Here is a 17,902-nt window from a genome sequence, read left to right as displayed (position 1 = left end):
CCAGGAATTCCCTCCCTTCCCGGCACTGACGATCACCATGGTGTGTGATCTGTTACCCTCACCAGGGCCTGAGGTCCTGAAGGCAACGGGTCCCACTGCCCCACTCCCTTCCACCAGTGCCTGGAATAGCGCTTGGCACACAGGGGCCCCACTAAAGCTCTGATGTGTGATTGAAGGACAGCACGAGCTGGCTGGTTGCGACCTGCTTCTGAGGACTGCACGCCCCTGCCCTGGACCCCTGCGGGTGGGCTCAATGCCCCCCTCTGCTCCCCTTCCCAGAGGGCCCGGGGAAGGCCCATCTCTGAGGACTCAGGCCACACCTTTGGCAGGAAATGTCTCCCTATCACAGTGGACAGCAGGAGCAGATGGGAGAGCTGGGCACCCAGGATATTTGGACAAGCATTTCCTCACCCTGGAGCCTGTTCTGTGCCTTTTCAACAAAAGGAATCCTGGCAGATCCCCAAGTGAAGATTTAAGTTACTTCTATTACAAGGGCACTTCACCTGCACAAATATACTAGATATAAATGTGCACTTGTGGCTTTTACACAAGCGAGAAGCCCAAGCAAATTTTAAAATTAACCACCAAGAACACGGGTAGTGTACAGATGAACACCACAGGGCCATCTGTCTAATGTGGTGCACCGACCCACTGGCCATCCCAGTGTTAACTGTGATGAACCACAGCAAAGAATGCAGCGCTCCACCCTGGGTGCCGGCCATGTCTCAGGGGGTCAGATATAGCCTCTGCCAGGGTCCCACAGGTACAGGACAGTTCCGTCTCTTCATGTGCCTGTCACCTTGCCGCAGATTTGCTCTGTCACTTGGGGAGAAAGCACCCCTGCCTCGATGCGTCCCTTCTCCATTTCTGTGTTAGCCCAGGCGGCGAGGGCAGGGGGCCTGGCTCTCACACCTTCGGGAAGACAGGTGTAGGGGGACTGCTGCCCCGTCCCCGGTACCACCCGGGTGTGCATGACACACACAACATGTGGAGGCCCTCCTAAAGGTCTCCTTGACTCTTAACACTGCTCTAGGGACGCCCACTCAGTGACCTTTCCAAACATAGGCTCCACTAACAACCGTCAGCAGTTGCCCCTTTCCACGGGACATGGGCTCGGCTGCCTAGAATCGCGCTCCAGATAGTGATATCAGCGCCCCTACTCTCATCACCCACCCAGGTTCCTGTCCTGGGCCGCTAGCCTGAAGTAGTCCAAGCTGGCGCTCCTCCTCCTGGGAGCCTTCTTGGATTGTCCAAGGCGCCTAAAGAAGGGAGGGAGAGGTTCTTCCTCAGGTGCCCCGGCTGTACGCCTAGGCTCGGTGTCTCGGAGCGCGGCCAGGAAAGGGCGCGCACGGGGAGCGCTCGCGAGGTGTGAGGGCTGCGGTGGGCCGACCCTCAGGCTGCGGGGCGGGGCGGGGCCTGCGGGGCGGGACGGGGCGGGGCGGCGCGGCATCCTATAAGAGGCACACAGAGGCGCGCGCCCGGCCAGAGAGCGAGCGCGCAGCGGCAGCGACCTCCCCGGCGCGCCCCGGCCAAGCCTCCCGCGCCCGTCGTCCCCGCACCCCGCGCCCGCGCCCGCGCCGCCATGGGGGTGGAGGGCTGCACCAAGTGCATCAAATACCTGCTCTTCGTCTTCAATTTCGTCTTTTGGGTGAGTCCCGGCCGGGAGCGGGGGTCCGAGCCCGCAGGCCGCGCGCCCCGCTAGGCCCCGCCAGGGGCGCGCGGCCTCCGCCGAGTTGGGGGCCACCTGTGGGCGCCCGGAGCGGGCGGGGGTCCCGACCGGCAGGTCGGGGTCGTGGGGTGGTCCAGGGCCGCCGCGCCCCTCCACGGCGGGGTGTGGCTTCGACCACGGGTCGGGGCCTCTTCGCGTCGGGGCCCAGTGCTCCGCGACCGGGCGGGGGGCGCGCGGCCCCCGGTTCGCTGCTACTGGGGACTGCGGCGTTTGGGGTTCGGAGCCGGTGGCTGGCTGCCGCTCCGCTCCCGGCCGCTCTTGCCTGGACCACCCTGCTTCGCCGGGACCGAGGGGCCCGGGGGTGGGGCTCCCGTCGTCCCGCCCCCATGAGCTCATCCGGGCCACCGCCCCTGGATGGGCGGCCGGGTCGGGGACGCGCGCTGTGGAGTTTTGGGGACCGTCCACTCCACTCATGACCCAGCCCTCCACGCCCCAGTCTGCTCTCGCCATCCTGGGGTCGTCCTGGGGATCCGGACTCCAGCGGGGCGCAGACAGGAAACGCACTGGGGCCGGCGTGCTGGGACGCCCGTACCGTGGTGATCCCAGTTTGTGGCATAGTCGCCTCCACTCCTCACCCAGACGAGTTTCCAGCCCGGCCTCTCGGGGGCTGGGGAGGGCTTGAGGCGTGTGGGGATGGGGCGCCGTTCTGAATTGCCACAGGGCAGGGGTTCTGAAAGGGCCGGGCGTCTCTGAGCTCCGAGACCTGTGCCCAGATGCGTGTCCGGTCTGGGCTTGGGCACCCACTTTGGATGGAGGTGCGCACTGGATAGTCATTTGGGGTGCAGGAGGGTCCGCCGGGGTATCGGGGCTGCATCCTGAGAGTTGCATTTTCCTGACCTCAGTCTTAACTTCTGGCCAGTGACTGCTGAAGCTATTGGTTTCGTTCCAGTTTCCTGCGCGTGGGAAATGGGGAGGGAGTGGAGATCGCTGTTTGGCCCGAGGGACCTAGAATGGGTGCGTTGCCTCTCCTTGTCCAAGCCCCTGGGAGCTCCTCCCAGCCCCTCCGTGCCGCGCCTCCCCACCCTGCCGCTCCCACGTCTGGGAGAGATGTATTTCTCAAGTTCACTGCAGGGAGGGCAAACTTACGAAATGACCCCTGGAGCAAGTGTGTGGGAGTGGGGACTTACATTTCCCATCTGCCTAGGCGAGGAGCCCACGGTGGTTCTCAGAGCAGGGAGGACAAACTGAACTCTAGCAGGAGGGCGGGTGTGTGTGTGTGTGTGTGTGATGTCACATCCTACCTGGGGGGGGAACCATTGGGAGCCCTTGCAGCCATCGACCTCTGACCCTGGCCAGGAGCAGTGAGGCTACTGGGGATGTGCCAGGCTTGGCTGCACCAGTCACTGGGCCTTTGCTGAAAGGGTGGCATCTGCGTTGATTTAGCATTTGCCCTGGCCTGGACAAGTAGGATCAGCAGGGCACCTCGATGCCCCTCAACCTGGTCCCTGAGTCCATCCCCTACAAGCAGAGCCCGCATGTGGGGGAGAGGACCCTGGCAGGGAGGTGGTCAGGGGGGAAGGGGCATCTCCCCAAGTAGTTCTTCCCCCTAGGCTGGGGCAGTGCCTGGTAAGGCCCCCTGACCTGCCCCACCTGGGAGGGCTCCAGGGCAGCACCCCTCATCCCCCAGCCCAGTTTGGTGAGTCTGGTAATTTCCCAGGCAGCAGGGGTGGAGGCCTGGCACATCCCCCCAGGGTCACTCTGTTGAGGCTTGAGGAAGTGTTGTAGAGGCCTCTTCCTACTCCTGGGGCCTGCCCAGCTGTGTGCATCGAGAATGGGGTTTGTCCAGTCACCATGGCCCCCCCCATGCTGGGACACCCCCTGTGGTCAGGGGCTGCAGAGCAGGGCAAGGTGGGACTTGGGAGCACCACGCTGGTGGAGCCCCTCTCTGCATCGCCTGGCTGAGAGCCTGGTGCTGTACTGTTGGACCTGGGTGGGTCCCACTGCTCTTGGCTTCATCCCTTCTAAAGCGGGGGCCTGTTTGGTGGGGTTGGTGGATTAGTTAACGCTTGCAGGGGCTGAGCTCAGGAAATGGGTGCCGGGCATGGCTGTGGGCAGGGGAGACTGCTCCCCTTGGCTGGTATGGGCAGTGCCTAGGCGCCCTGCGGGGCTCAGAGGGCAGTGGGTGAGGGAGGGCTGTGGGTCCCCAGCCACCTGACCATGGGACAGCAGTGGGTGTTGACAGTGGGAGCTGGGAGAGGAGGTTGACAATGGCATCTGTATTGGGGCACTTTTTAAAGTTCCTTTTTCGAGAATCAAAAGGCTCCCACGTGGGAGCAGGCCTCAGGCAGCCCACATGCTTCCCCAGAAAGGGGCCAGGTCACTCTGCCCGCTCCCCTCACGCAGGACAGGGGCCCAGCTCCGGCACTCACATGCCCGACCAGAGCCTGCTTTGGGACACCTTGGCCAAGTGGCCATCAGACTGTGAGGCCAGACAGCACAGCCAGGCTGAGCTGAGAAGACAGTGCAGACATCCTGCCAAGCAGTGTGGAGATCCTGCCCCTTGGGGTGGGACAGAGGGCTTCCTGGCAGCGGAGGCTGGGACTCCAGATGCCTGTTGCTGGGGCAGATGAGGAAGGGCAGAGGCCCCCATTCCTGCTCACCCGACTGGAGCTGGCGACCTGGGGCAGTTGCTGGCCTGCAAGAGCCCCAGTGTCCTCCTCCTTGAAATGGTTATGGGAGCGGGCTCCTGGGGGGCTGGTCGGGGAGCCCTGCAGAGCTCACTGGTCCTTGCAGGGAGAGGAGCAGTATCCTCATCTGGGGCTGGCGGCCCCTCCAACTTGATGCAGTCATGGCTTTCCAGAGTTGGGGTCAGCTGGGAGGCTTGCTAACTGGCATTTAACTCGCTTCCAGACAGCACATGACTGCCTGTCACTTCGTGGTTCTGCAGCCTCCTTCCTGGAGAGGGGATGTGGCCCTGGTGGGCTCTGGATGGGGTAGGGATTTCCTATGCCCATTTCAACAGGTGGGCAAGTGGACTCCCCTTGACGCCATTGGGCCTCTGGCTGCTGAGCTTTGGGGAAACTGCAGGTGCGGTGAGCCGGGCGGAGAAGAGGATGTCTGTGCTGTGTCCCTGGGGAGGGCTGGCCCCCAGGGAAGGTGTCTGGGCCTCGAAGGGTGCAGTGCTGGTGCAAGAGGTGGGGAGCCTGGGACCCTGGCACTGCTGTGGCCCCCTACCCCATACGCAGCTCGGTTCTGCCTCCCAATCCCTATCTCTCACTGCATCAAAGGCCAGACAGAGCTGGACCCAAAAAAACACCGCCTGCCCAATGAATCTGCCCCCGTGCCTGGGTCCTAGAATCAATAAGACTTAGAGTCCAGGTGCTGGTGGGAGGGGCAGACAGTCACCTTTACACTGGCCTGGTGTTTGTAGAAGGCCCTGGATAGGGGAGGGGGAGAAGCCCATGGCGCTCGTTCTGGCCCTGGCACCCCAGGACCCAGGCCAGGCACACAGCGAGGGTTGGGTCACTTTCAGCCCTGGAGGAGGCACCTGCCCCATGGCCAGGACTCCTTATCCTTGGGAGAACCAGGCCCTCGCAGACTTGGCCCCCTGCACCCTTCCCCTGAACTGTAAGCCACCTGTCCCGAATAATGAGGTTTGACCCAGCTTGCTTCCAGAGTTCTGGACTTCTCAGTGTCCCTGACCCCAAAACCCCACAGACTTTGTACCCTAAAGCCTGGCCTAAGCCCTCCTTCCTGAGGACAGAGCAGGCGCTGATTCCCCCAGAACCCCTTGGGGCTTCCCAGTGGGCCCCCAGGTGCTGGGGAGGTCCCCGCAGGTGGGCAGGGGGCTGTGCCTGAGGGGCTGGCCCATCAGCTCGCAGCTGGATCTTCCTTTCTCAGCTGGCCGCTGGGGCAGGCCGGCCACCCTCCTGGGCATGAGGAGTGCTCGGGGCGAGGGGCAAGGGGCACGGAGGTACATAGAGCTGGGGCTGGGGGTGGGTCTGGCCATGTAAGTGCCTCTCGTCCGTGGTGAGGCCGCTCCAGGCAGGGGGGCCCAGCCTAGATGGTTGGGAGGCCAGGGAGGCCTGGGGAGGGGGCAGCTGGCATTTCCTGCCCCCCTGTGCTCTCCTCTGATGCCAGGTCCCTCTGACTCATAGTGCCCCTCTACCAGGGAAGCATGGTCACTGGAGACAGTGAGACAGGAAGCCAGGGCTGGCCCACCATGCAGAGCCGGTGGGGCTGAGCTACCGTGGCGTCCAGTGCTGGCCCACACCCAGGTTCACCAGGGTCAGAACCGTCCCTCGGGAGATGTCTAGCAGTGCCCTGTAACCTGCCTTACCTCTGCTGTCCCCTGTGGCGGGCATCGAGGTGGTTCTGCACCCCAGCTGACAGCCAGCTCCTGGTGGTGGACGGGGACCCTCACACTGAGCCCCCAGGGCAGCAAGGTGCCTGGGTGGGGCTTGGGGAGCAGGAGTGAGGCCCCAGGCCACCTGTCCTCCTGGGACTCTGGTCCTGGGGGCTGGACGACCTAAGCCCTGAGCTCAATGCCACTGGTCTCATGGGTGCAGGGGCTTCGGGGGGCTGTGGGTTTGGGAACCACTGACCGTGGTCTGCCCAGCACACCCGGGTTCACTCTTGGGGCGCGCACCCTCTTACACAGCTGCAGCTCTGCTTGGCTGAGGGCCTGCGCTGCTCCCTACCCCAGGGGCCAGCCTCCCACCCGCTGGACTGACAGTCTTTCCCTGTCTTGCAAATGGCGCCAGCTGCAGCCCACAGGGTGACACTCCTCTGTACCAGGGAGGCCCTGGGCTGAGCTATCCTCAGCCTCCAGCAGGGTCAGCTAGTATCAGGCCCAGTGGGGCGATAAGGAGACCAAGGTCCCCAAGTGGCCATGAGGAAGGAGTCGGGGCAGGCCGGGAGCCAGAGAGGCCCTTCATGCTGTGCTTCATAGCCTGGCTGGGCTCCAGGGCCTGGGGTTCCCTGCATGGATGACCAGCCAGGCTGCCAGTGGGTTCAGGTGGCCTGGCAGTGCTGCTGCTGGCCAGGGACACCCTGAGCTGCCAGGGCCCCCTCTGCTGCTCTCTGGTCCTACCCAGACCCTCCTGTCCCCTGTGCTTTGCGTGTGCTCTTCTGGCTGGTCGCTGGGACATCACGTCCATGTGCTCGTCCCTGCAGGGCCCAAGGGAGCAGAGGTGCTTCCCACAGGAGGGGCCCTTCCAGCCCGGGGGTGTGTTTGGGGCAGGTAAGTGGGTCATGTTCTGGCCTCCCTGCTGGGGAGTGGGCAGCAGGCCCGGGGACCACTCCACTGCCCCCCAACCCTTAGGCGGCAGGAGGCCTGCCGGACCACACACACCTCTTGGTGGGAGGTGGCTCCTCGTCCTCCGGCCCCATGAACCCAGGGGGGCCAGCGTCCTCCACCCCCTACCCTGCACCTATTTTTAGATCCCAGGCTGCTTCCTGAGATCCAGGGACCTGGAGAGCAGTTTCCGCTCCCTGGCTGAAGTGAGGGTCCCTGCTTCCCTCTGCATTTCCTTCCTGCCCGGAGCCCACAGCTCTGCGCCCAGAGGCCATGACAGGGCAGTGCCCACCCCCTGGGACGGCCTGAGCTGGCCCTAGGTACCCTGGAGGAGTCTGGCCCTGTCCCCTGGTGGTGGGCGGAGAGTGAGGGCCAGCCTGTAGGGACCCCCATCCCTGCCCAGTCCCCAGGGGAGTGCCAGGGCCTCCGCCTCCCCCACTGGGCCTGCGCATCCCACCCTACAGCAGCTGTGCGGCCTCTGGCCTCTGCCCGTCCCGGTGTCTCTGGGGCATTTCCTGCAACTGCTTCCTGCCTCTGGACTTCATGGCCGTCCTGGGAAGGCCTCCAGTCGCCAAGCCCAGAGGCATTTCTGCATGTTGCCCCACTCGCACGTGCACCCTCGAGGTGGTGCGCCGGGGCCCTTGATGAGCCCCTTTCCTGGAGGAGCCGCCCTGACAGCATCACCTCTGAGAGCTCGACACTGGGGTCTGGGCTCCAGGCTCCAGACCAGCTGCTGCTCAACAGGGGCTCATCGATGCAGAGTGCAAGGTGGCCTTGTTGCTGGGGGAGTCGGGGGGCAGGACCCAGGTGAGCACTTGGGCCAGCAGGTATGGAAGGCAGGCGTCTGCCCCCGGGAGGTGGGGCGCGCCTCTTGGCAGCTGAGGGCAGGACAGTGCTGTTCCCTCCTGCTGCCATTCAGCCACTTTGGAACTGGCAGGCGGGCTGGGCAGGAACCCAGTGTGCTTGGCAGCCCCACCATTCTTTATCAATTCCCAGAAAGGAGGAAGAAAGAAACAGAATCCTTCACAGGGTCCTGAACCTGTGGTGCTGTCCGCTGGTGCAGTCCCTCCTGTGACCCCCGCACCTTGGCGGATGCTGCAGGAGGTGGTGTGACTCTGCAGGTTGGGAGAGAGGACTCGCCCTGCTGCCCTGCTGGTGACCTGCCCTCAGGCGCCAGGGGCAGAGCGGCCCTGCCTAGCCGTGCTCTCTGTCAGCTTCGGTACCTTTGTGTGCACGCATGGATGCGCAGAGATGCCCAGGTGGCCCGGAAACGCATGGACGCATTCCCTGGGGTCTAGTCCCTCTGCCTGACCCTGAAGCCGTGCCCTGCTGCTGGCCACAGGAGGCCTGGTGAGCCCAGGGTCTGGTTCCTCACTGAGGTCTGTGGTTGGCAGCAGCGTGGCAGCCTGGTCCTTGGGGACCCAGGAGAGACACTCACTCCCAACGGCCTTGCAGCTCAGAAGTTCAGATGTGTGGGGTGGGGTTTTTTTAATGACTTAGGCTGAACTTGACATAAAGTGAACTGCCCATATTTCAAACCTACAACTTGATAAGTTCTGACATAAGGAGACACCTGTGAATTGCCATTGACATCAGGATAGTGACATGTTCAGCCCCCAAAATTGTCCTTGGGGCCTTGTGACCCCCGCCTTCCCCCTCCCGTGCGCCCCAGGGCAGCTGCTGGTCTGTTTTCTGTTACTGTTCATAATTTGCATTTCTGGTGCTTTTATACAAGTGGTAAGGGAGCTGCTCCCTCCCTTCCCCCCTTCCTCTCCCTTCTGTCTTTGTTTTGGTCTGGCTCTTGTCGTTCAGCATCATTACCTGAGGTTCACGCAGGCTGTGGCATCAGCAGTGTGCCTGTGTTCCCCCGGGTAGGACCCCGCTGCAGGGCTGGACCGGTCTGTTCTGGGTCATCCATCCATTCACCATGGAGGTGGACATGGGCTGCCGCCGACGTGGCTGCTGGGAGCATGGGTGGACACGGGGCGTGGGCCCGGCTTTCAGGGACCTGGGCAGGTGAGTCAGGTCTAGTGTCCAGGACACCACCTCCCTCAGCGCCACACTGCGTCTGGCTGGCACCTGGCTCGGGGCCCTTCTCGTTCAGCCAGCATGGCCATTGCAGGGCTACTGTGGTGGCTTTTATTTGCCCTTCCTGGCGGTGGGGGACGGCACCTCTGCACACTTATGCATTGCCACTCATAGATCCTTGAAGTCTCTGTTCAGATTTTTTGCCCATTTGTAAAGAATTGTGGTTGTTTCCTTACTGTTGAGTTTTGAAAGTTCTTCATCAGTTTTGGCCGCCAGCCCCTCCTGACTGTTGGCAGGCCCTGTCCTCGGCTCTCTTGTGAGGAGCGGGCTGCTGGCAGGCTCTGCTTCTGCAGGCACCCAGCCCTGCCCTTCGCACCTCCTTCCCACAGCTGGGGTGGTCTGCCCCTCACTGCCACCGCTGCCTTCCTCTGCCTGCTCCCACCCCGTGGGGCCTGGGCAGGGCAGGAATGACCAGCCCGGGCAAGGTGGGGCCCGCTCTCTGGGCCCTGTAGGCAGCACCGGCTTCCCCGGAACCCCTCTGGAGGGCAGGCCTGGGGAGGACGGGGAGTCTGAAGGCCCTTCCCAAACAGGGAGGGTGGCAGCTTTGCCTCCAGGCTCCTTAGCATCTGGGACCAGCACTGCCTCCGTGGCACTTCTGTGGGGACCGCACGCCCCAGCTCCTCGGGTGAGGGGGCTGTGCAGGGAAAATGGGGATGGTCCCAGCCCAGCTGGGGGGCACAGGGCCAGCTGCATTCAGGCCAGGTGCCCCTCCGCCGATAGGAACACTGGGGCTGAGTCAGGACTGTGGCCAGGTTGCTACAACTCAGAGGGAGGCCCAGGACAGGGCTCCCCTGCCCCCACCCCTCTGTCCTGGAAACTCTCACAAAGCCATTTCTGGACCACAGTTTCAAAACAGAACAAGTGACGTTTTTCAAGCCAGAGTTACCATGGCAACCCTTGGCCTCCCCATGGCCTCCCCCAGAGCCACAGATGGCAGCCAGCTCCAGCTCTGGGGCGCCACTGCCCTGCCCCCACCCTCCCCGCCTGCCCCTGGGCACAGCCTGTGGGCCCTGTGGCCCTCCCTCTCCTGGGTGTGATGGGATGCTGGGAGCCTGGAGCCCTGCCCTTTGAGGGGCACATGGGGACCTGAGTGCCACAGGAAGGGACCCTCAGCCAGCAGGTGCACAGTAGGCCCTGGACATCCTGCCACACGCTTGGGGACAGGGACGGGCTTCAGCACCTCGGCCTCGCCCCTCCCCCATCAGACTACGAAAGTGGGCCGAAACTCTGGGGGACGCAGCCGAGAAACTGCAGCCGGAGCAGGGGCGGGGGGAGAGGGTGCCAGCGTCCTGCTCTGGGGGGACGCGCCGATGGCATTCCCTCGGGGTGGGAGGCGGCTGCTGCTGGGCACCGGCCATCCCCGCCAGCCTGTTAGCCAAGCCCAGTGTACAGGGCCCGGGGCCAGGGCCCTGGTGTCATCGGCCTGGGGAGGCCCCGCTGCTGCTGGCGCTCTCCGCGGGGAGCCCGTGGGGCTGGGGTCTCAAACACTACCGTACACATCCCCCCGGCCACTGTCCAGGGGCCCCGCTCAGGCACTAGACTGGCCAGGTGGTTTGCTCGGGGTCCCTTTTTCGGTAACCCCCCCCCCCCCCGTTGGCTGTGCGCCCTGGGGCTGTGTGTGGCCGCTGCTGTGGGGAGGCCTCGGCTGCCAGCAGGTGGCGGGGAGGAGGCGGAGGCCGGGAGCTGGCTGCGGCAGAGCCAGATCTTCCCGCCAGAACGGGCACTTGTAGGCTAGGAGCAGATTCCTCCTCAGGGGGGCACCCAGGGCTGGGCCCGCCCCAGGAGGAGGCTGGCGTGTGGAGGGCAGCCTGGCACTTGCCTGAGGAGGGCAGATGCTCGGGCATAGGCTGGGCCTGGCCTGTGCTAGGCTTCTCGTCAAGGGCAGACCCCCGCCTCCCCAGTCGTCTGCCGAGGACCTCCCTCAGCCAGGAGCCCCTGTCCCTCGTGCCAGGCGCAGCAGGCCCCTTCCCCGCCCCCGCTGCCCAGGTCAGCCGCCCTCCCCGGGCTTATCTGGAGAGCACCACATGCCTCCCGGCCCTCACACAGCTTCCCTTTCTGGGGCTGACGGCAGGGATTTATCCACAAGCGGCCGGCCCCTCACCGCTGGGGCCTCCTGGATGCCACAAGCCAACCACCACCCCTTCCTATAATTCCTCCCGTCAGCCCCGCCAGGGTCCCAGTGGCCTCAGTCCCCGCCTCTCCCCAAGGACTTACGTGAGTCCCCTCGTGGGGTCCCAGACGGGCTCAGGACCGCTGGGCCGCGCCACCCCCTTGGGGGAAGGCCCAGCATTCTCTGGGGTGCTCGGGGTCCGACGTGGCCTCTGGCCAGATGTGGTAAACAAAAGTGCAGGACGTCAGGTAAACTCAAGCTCTGGGTAAACAGTAAATACTTTTTTTGGGCAAGCATGTCTTGGGACACACTTATCTGAAGAAGTTATTTGCTGATAATCTGAAATGCAGATTTTATGTGGAGTCCTGCATCTTATCTGGCCACCTGTCCCGGAGTCCCCACAGTAATGCTGGTGGGGAGGGTTGGGGGCTGGCCACGTGACCCCCCAAATCCCCACCTCCCTGGGGCCTCTCAGAAACCAGGCTGGCAAAGCAGACATCTGGAGCCATTGGGCAGCACCACCTGGAGACTGAAGTCCCCGAACCTCTGACCCAGTGGAGCGGGTCTGGCGCCCACCTCGCTCGCTCTCCGGCTGTTCAGTGTGGTGTGGTTCACGCACACCACCGCAGTACTCTGGGTAACCCTTGGCTGTTTTTCCCCCAGCTGGCGGGAGGTGTGATCCTGGGCGTGGCTCTGTGGCTCCGCCATGACCCACAGACCACCAACCTCCTCTATCTGGAGCTCGGAGATAGGCCTGCACCTAACACCTTCTACATAGGTGAGTGCACATGGGGTAGGCCGAGGACCCCGCCTGGCTCTGGGCTGGGGGGCCAGCCAGGATGGCCCATCAAGGTGTCTGATTATGAGCCCTGGGAGGCCACAGACAGGCAGTCAGGGAGGGCTTCCAGGAGGAAGCAGGGCCTAAGTTGACTAGGTGGGGCTTGGGGCTTGCTGCCGGCTGGGGCAGGGAGGAGGCCAGCCAGGAAGGGCCCTTAGGCAAGACAGGGAAACAGCCAGAGTGGCAGGGTAGGTTAGCCTGGGGGCCTTGAGGCCCCAGTGAGATGTTGGTCGGGGGGCCTCCTCCTCAGGTGGTCCAGCGCCTGGCCAGGTTGGGGTGCTTGGGGCAGCAGCCAGGCTCCTGGGGAAAGCTGGAATTGAAGGGGCTTGTGGCATGTCGGCTCTGCCAGGTCCCCTCCGAGGGCTGACGCAGGGCAGGAGGGTGACAGCTGGGTAGGGGTGGGAAGCTGTGTCCCGCGGTGGGTATTTAGGGGGAGGTTCCCCGGGAAGGGGTGGGGCTGGGTGCCTGAGCAGCACAGACTAGCGGCTGAGGCCCCCAGAGCCCCAGGAGAGGGCAGGGGCCTGTGTGACGCTGGCCGCCTGCCTGGCAGCCACGCCTTGTTGCCTTATTAGGCTACAAGTTTGCCGCCCAGGCGGCAGCTGTGGCCCCCTTGGGCATCTGTCAGGTGCGGGGTGGGCCACCCGCCCCCACTCCCAGGGACGGGGGTGACCTGCTATGTGGAGCAGCACCCAGCCAACAGCGGCAGGCGTGGCCCTTGTGGAAGGCTGTGCTAGCTGGGATGTTTCTGTCCTTTAAAGGAGTTGTCCCTGGGCCGGCCCCTTTTGTCCCCATCTAGCAGAGCAGGGCAGGGATCAGGGCTCTGGGCTCTAGTGCAGGCAGCTGCTGCCCCAGGCCCTGCAGGTCCCCTGGCTGTGGGGCGCCCGGAGGGGTCTGGTCTCTCCCAGCTGCCACTCATGCTCCCACACACTTAGCAGCCGAGGCAGGGATGTGGGGCACACTTGCCACTCCACCAGGCATTCTGGGGCCATGAGATCCTCTGCAGACTGTGAGGTAGCGAGGGCTGGGTTACAGGGTGCATGAATGGGGAGGGAGGGTCCCTCGCTTCCTCAGAGACAGCAGCCCATGGCCCCAGCAGTGGTTTCCTGGGACAGCCATCCCTGGGGAAGGTCCCAAGCCCCTGTCTGCCTGAGGGCACACATGCCAGGCACCCTCAGCAGCCACAGTGGTCAGCTTTGCCCACGTGTCCGAGGGCTCAGGAGTGCCCCCGAACTCTTGAGGGATGGACACCTCTCTAGGTGCTGGGGCAGCCTGACCTGGCCTGCCAACTGGAGCTGCGTGGGGGCAGGGCCTGCCACCCCCAGACCTGGGCTTCAACTGTGTCCCCCATGGGTGGGGACTGCTCAGAGCCATGTCCTGCCCACCCAAGGCCAACCTTCTGGAGCCTCTTACTGGCCCGGATGCAGTCTGGACTGCCTGGGAGGCTGGGGAACAGGTGTGGGTCCTGACGAGGGCTCTCTGTCCCATGCTGGGAAGTAGGGTCAGGCTAGCTGGGCTCACTCCACAGCCTGGACGACGCTGCAGGGCCCAGGTGGGGCTCCCACCCCCTCGCCTGCCAGAGCCAGGCCCCGCGGGAGCCCAGCCTGCGGGGAAGGTTGTAGGTCAGGCAGGCCATCTTGGTGACTCTCACGTAGCAGCACCTCACCTCTTGGATGGAGGCATCAGAGCTTAAGGGGTGGGAGACCCGGCCCAGGGGTGCTGAGACCTCCGAGCTGGGAGCCCTCTGAGGGCAGCTTCACCCAGCCAGGTCCACTGGGTGTTGCCCAGAGGTTTGGTCCAGCTGCGAGGAGGCTTTGAGCCTGGCAGTGGGTCCTGGACCCCAAGCTCCTCCTGCCCAGGGCCAGCCAGGCACCAGAGCCCTAGGAGGGGGCTGGGGCTGCCTGCACTGTTACTGTGGTCACTGTGGGATGGGCCCAGGTCTGCAGGGAGGACTAGGGGTGAGGGCAGCCCCTGGGGGGAAATGGTCAGCACTTCCCAGGGGCACAGGCCATGTCTGGGCAGGCTGTGGACGCCAAGGAGGCCGGCCCAGCTGGGCTCTAGGCCCCAGGTCCCCTCCAAGCCTGCTTTTGGCAGCCCTTCCCGCCTCCCCAGGACTGTGTGTGCAGCCCAGGGGGCGTCGGGCAGGTCAGGAGGGCAAAGCGAGCCTGTGTGCCGTGCTTGAGCTGTCCCCCCTCCTGCCACCACTCACCCCACCTGTCAGCAGGGCCTCCCCCGCCCGGCTGCCAGGCCACCTCGTCCAGCAGGCGTCAGTCCTCCAGGGTCAGGCTTCAGAAGCCCGTTCGGTCCACTCCTCTAGCTGGAAGAGCCATGCCGAGCAGCCAGATTTGACCCCAATCTCAGTGGGGGCAACTGAATTGGGCACAGCCATGCAGCCGACAGGAGTGTGGCAGAGGCACCACCAGGTCCTTGGGTTGCTTCCTCCAGCCCACCCCCCAGGTCAACAGCTGGGCCCTCTGCACCAAGATGGGTGACCTTTGGAGGCCCCACCAACTCCTGGAGGCTTGTAGGAACCAGAGTGGGTGCAGATCGTTGGGCTGCGTCACACCCCCACGTTGTCGAGGAGGACGCTGTAGTGCTGAGGGCCGCTCTTGGGCCTGGGGCTTGGTGCTCTCCAAGTTCCTCTCCAAAGTGTTGGGTGTTTGGCCTCTTGTGGTGGCCCAAGGCCTGGGCAGTGGTATGTGTGCACATGGCCCGGGAGGTCTGGGGTGCTGGGCTGTCAGGTCCAAAGCGCCCGGATGTCAGGACGCCGGGGTGTCCACCCCTCCTCCTGGGATGTCAGAGGCCCTGGTGTGTCTGTCCTTCCTGCCCTGCAGGCATCTACATCCTCATTGCCGTGGGTGCTGTGATGATGTTTGTTGGCTTCCTTGGCTGCTATGGGGCCATCCAGGAGTCCCAGTGCCTGCTGGGGACGGTAAGGCTCCGGGTCGGGGTGGGGGCCGCTTGGCCAGCAAGGAGGGGCAGAGCCTCAGGCTCTGCTGGAGGCCGAGAGTTCAGCCCGGGTGGGAGAGGGGTCACGGGTGGCCTGGGGCCCCCCCTGGCACTGCCTCACCATCGTCCCATTGAAGTCCCACTGTAGCTGATTGCTGTTGTGTTGATTCCTGGCTCAAAGTTCAAAAATTGCCATTTTTCTTTTTAAAAGAACCACAGATCTAATAGGAAGTGAGTCCCTGTCCCAAGCCAACCTCAGATGCCCTGCTGATGGGCAGCTGCAGCCTGGCAGTGGGTCTGGGGCCTGGCCAGCCTGGGGTGTGGGCTGTGTGCACCTATGCCAGTGTCTCCAGTTGGGGAGGCCCGCTCTGCCCTTCTTCCCACATGTGGAGGGAGAGAGGGGGCAGGAGGGGGAACCCAGGGCCTGGACCCTCCTGGCAGCCGAGCCACCCTGCACTTCCCAGCCCTGATGAGCCCCTGCCCTCATCCTCCCCTTCCAGCCACCCCTGCTCCAGGGCCTTCTGGGGATGATGACGGTGGGGCATCTCCCTGTCAGGCCAAGTCTTAGCCCTGGCCCACGGGGCTCATCCCCAGCCACCGCCTGCCCTCCGTGCACACCCATGGCCCCCTGGGCGTGTCTTCGGTGGAAGGCGAGGCTGGAGCTGCTCTGGGGCCCGGGAAGCCTGCTCTGACCTTGTCTTTCTCCGCCTTCCCTCTGGGCCCTGCATTGCCTTCCCAGTTCTTCACCTGCCTGGTGATCCTCTTTGCCTGTGAAGTGGCCGCTGGGATCTGGGGCTTTGTCAACAAGGACCAGGTGAGTCTGCATCCACGGGATGGGGTGGCAGGCTCCCCCTAGGGAGGCAGGTAGGAGCACCTGCTGTTCAGCTTGTGGGAGAGCGTGGATCCTACCTATGGATTATGCGGTGCTCTTTGGGGCTTCTCCTGGGGCCCACCTGCTAGGAAGGCCACAGAGGGCTTCCTGGAGGAGGCTGCCTGGGGACCAAGCAGAAGGCAGAGCTGTCAGTCTCCCAGCCTTGGGGACGGCTGGGTCAGTCCTGGAATAGTACTTTCCTGGGAGAGCCGGGTGGAGTGTCCCCCAGAGGACAGTGCCCCGTGCTCAGTGCGCATGCCGTGCCCATCCCCCAGATCGCCAAGGACGTGAAGCAGTTTTACGACCAGGCCCTGCAGCAGGCTGTGGTGGACGATGAAGCCAAAAACGCCAAGGCTGTGGTGAAGACCTTCCACGAGACGGTGCGAGGGGGGCTGGGCGGATCCAGGGGGCCCGAGGGGCTGGGGGTGTTTTTCTCTGGTGGGGCCCAGCTGGGCCTGAGTCTAGCCTTGGCCCTGTTCTTGAGGGCACGGGGGGCACTTGGGACCCAGGGTTCCTCGGTGCCAGATGGGCCAGGCCAGATGGGGTGCAGGGGTTTCTGAGCATCAGAGCTGGGTGGGAAGGTAAGGTAGGGGCCCTGGGCTCAGTCCTCCCCCTGGAGAGAGCCATCTTGGCCCCCACGCCAGCCAGGGCAGCTACAGGGACCTCTGTACTAGCCTATGGGGTGCTGACCGCACGTGCCCTTGGTCTCTGCAGCTCAACTGCTGTGGCTCCAACGCGCTGTCCACACTGACCACCTCCATGCTCAAAAACAACCTGTGTCCTTCCGGCAGCAGCGTCATCAGCAACTTTTTCAAGGTACATGGTGCAGTGTGCAGGCCTCCTGGGCTGGGGTGGGGCCCGGGTGGTGGGCAGGCCACCTGGGGACTCTGGCTGGCACCGTGTGTGGGTGGAGGGGGTGCTGGGCCAAGGCCACTTGTTTGTGGATGGACCACAGGGGTGGCATCCAGGTTCCTGAGTGGGGAGCTCTCCACGTCTGGGAGCTGTGCACACCCCAAGAGTATGTGTGGAGGCTGTCCTGTTCTCCCGCTCAGCCCCCTCTGCTCCCACATTTGTTTTAAAACTGATGTAAGATCCAACCTGGCAGAGGCTGGGCCTGTCCGCATCCCCTCTGGGTGGGCTGGTGCCCACCGCCCACCTGCCATGATCTTTCTGCACCACTGGCTGCTGTATTGCGGGAGCCTAAGCACTGGTGCCCCCCAACAGGAAGACTGTCACCAGAAGATTGATGAGCTCTTCTCGGGGAAGCTGTACCTCATTGGCATCGCAGCTATTGTGGTTGCTGTGATCATGGTGAGCTGGTGGGCAGGGTGTCTGTGGGGTCCCCATGGGTCTCCGGGTGCTGACCGGCCCGCCCACCCCCTCCCACAGATCTTTGAGATGATCCTGAGCATGGTGCTTTGCTGCGGCATCCGGAACAGTTCCGTGTACTGAGGCTCTGGCCACCTGGGCTGAGGGGGGCCGGTGAGACCTGTGTGCCCCAAGAGCAACCTGGACACTTCTGCAGAGGGGCCGTCTCCACCCGTGTATATAACTTTTCCAGTATTACTCTGCTACACCTATTAGCCTTTTTACTTTTGAGGTTTTGTTTTTGTCCTGAAGTTCCCTTTCACCTTTTGGGACATCACCTGGAGTGTGAGTAGGCCTTGGGGACTGCAGGGCAGGGGCCACCCACTGCCCTGGGGTCATAGGGGGCTCCGCTTGCTCAGCCAGGCCCCTTGTTGGGGCCTGGGGCCCTTTGGCCAAGCTGTCCTCCTGCCCTGCCATCCGCGGGCTGTGCCGTTCACGCCATTTAACCCTTGCTCCTGTCCCACCACCTGTCTTTAGAGCCGGGTCTACGAGCAGCCTTATGTCTTCAATGCACCTCTCCTTTCTAACTCGTCACCTTCAACTGTAATTACATCTCGAACGTCATTCAATAAAGAGGGAAAAAAACAGGCATGCTAACAAACTGTCCGCCCCCTTCCTGTGCTCCTGGGCCTGAGACCCAGGGGACAGCTGGTGGGGTTCAGCTCTGTGGACCTTGCCCAGCCCAGGGTGTGCTGCACCCGCTGGGGTGATGGGGC

The 17,902-nt window shown here is 63.8% G+C and overlaps 1 protein-coding gene across 1 annotated transcript; it reads left to right on the top strand.

Annotated features, from left to right (window-relative positions):
* The first annotated feature begins 1,469 nt into the window (after positions 1-1,469).
* CD81 (CD81 molecule) lies at positions 1,470-17,787 on the top strand. The gene is made up of 8 exons (XM_036875774.2): positions 1,470-1,648; positions 11,827-11,941; positions 14,833-14,930; positions 15,687-15,761; positions 16,094-16,198; positions 16,533-16,634; positions 17,043-17,129; positions 17,208-17,787. Exons 1-8 carry the CDS (start codon positions 1,583-1,585, stop codon positions 17,268-17,270), a joined length of 711 nt encoding a protein of 236 aa, XP_036731669.1. The 5' UTR covers positions 1,470-1,582; the 3' UTR covers positions 17,271-17,787.
* The last annotated feature ends 115 nt before the right edge of the window (positions 17,788-17,902 follow it).

Source organism: Manis pentadactyla, chromosome 9, assembly GCF_030020395.1.
Source record: "Manis pentadactyla isolate mManPen7 chromosome 9, mManPen7.hap1, whole genome shotgun sequence".
Classification (NCBI taxonomy): domain Eukaryota; kingdom Metazoa; phylum Chordata; class Mammalia; order Pholidota; family Manidae; genus Manis; species Manis pentadactyla.
This window is presented reverse-complemented; position numbering and strand designations above follow the sequence as displayed.

What these genes read in the sequence shown, in the direction of transcription:
- CD81 (XM_036875774.2), top strand. Translation starts at nt 1,583, where the DNA reads ATGGGGGTGGAGGGCTGCACCAAGTGCATCAAATACCTGCTCTTCGTC. An exon ending in TGAAGACCTTCCACGAGACG is followed by an intron (nt 16,199 to 16,532) that starts GTGCGAGGGGGG and finishes TGGTCTCTGCAG; the next exon opens with CTCAACTGCTGTGGCTCCAA. An exon ending in TCATCAGCAACTTTTTCAAG is followed by an intron (nt 16,635 to 17,042) that starts GTACATGGTGCA and finishes GCCCCCCAACAG; the next exon opens with GAAGACTGTCACCAGAAGAT.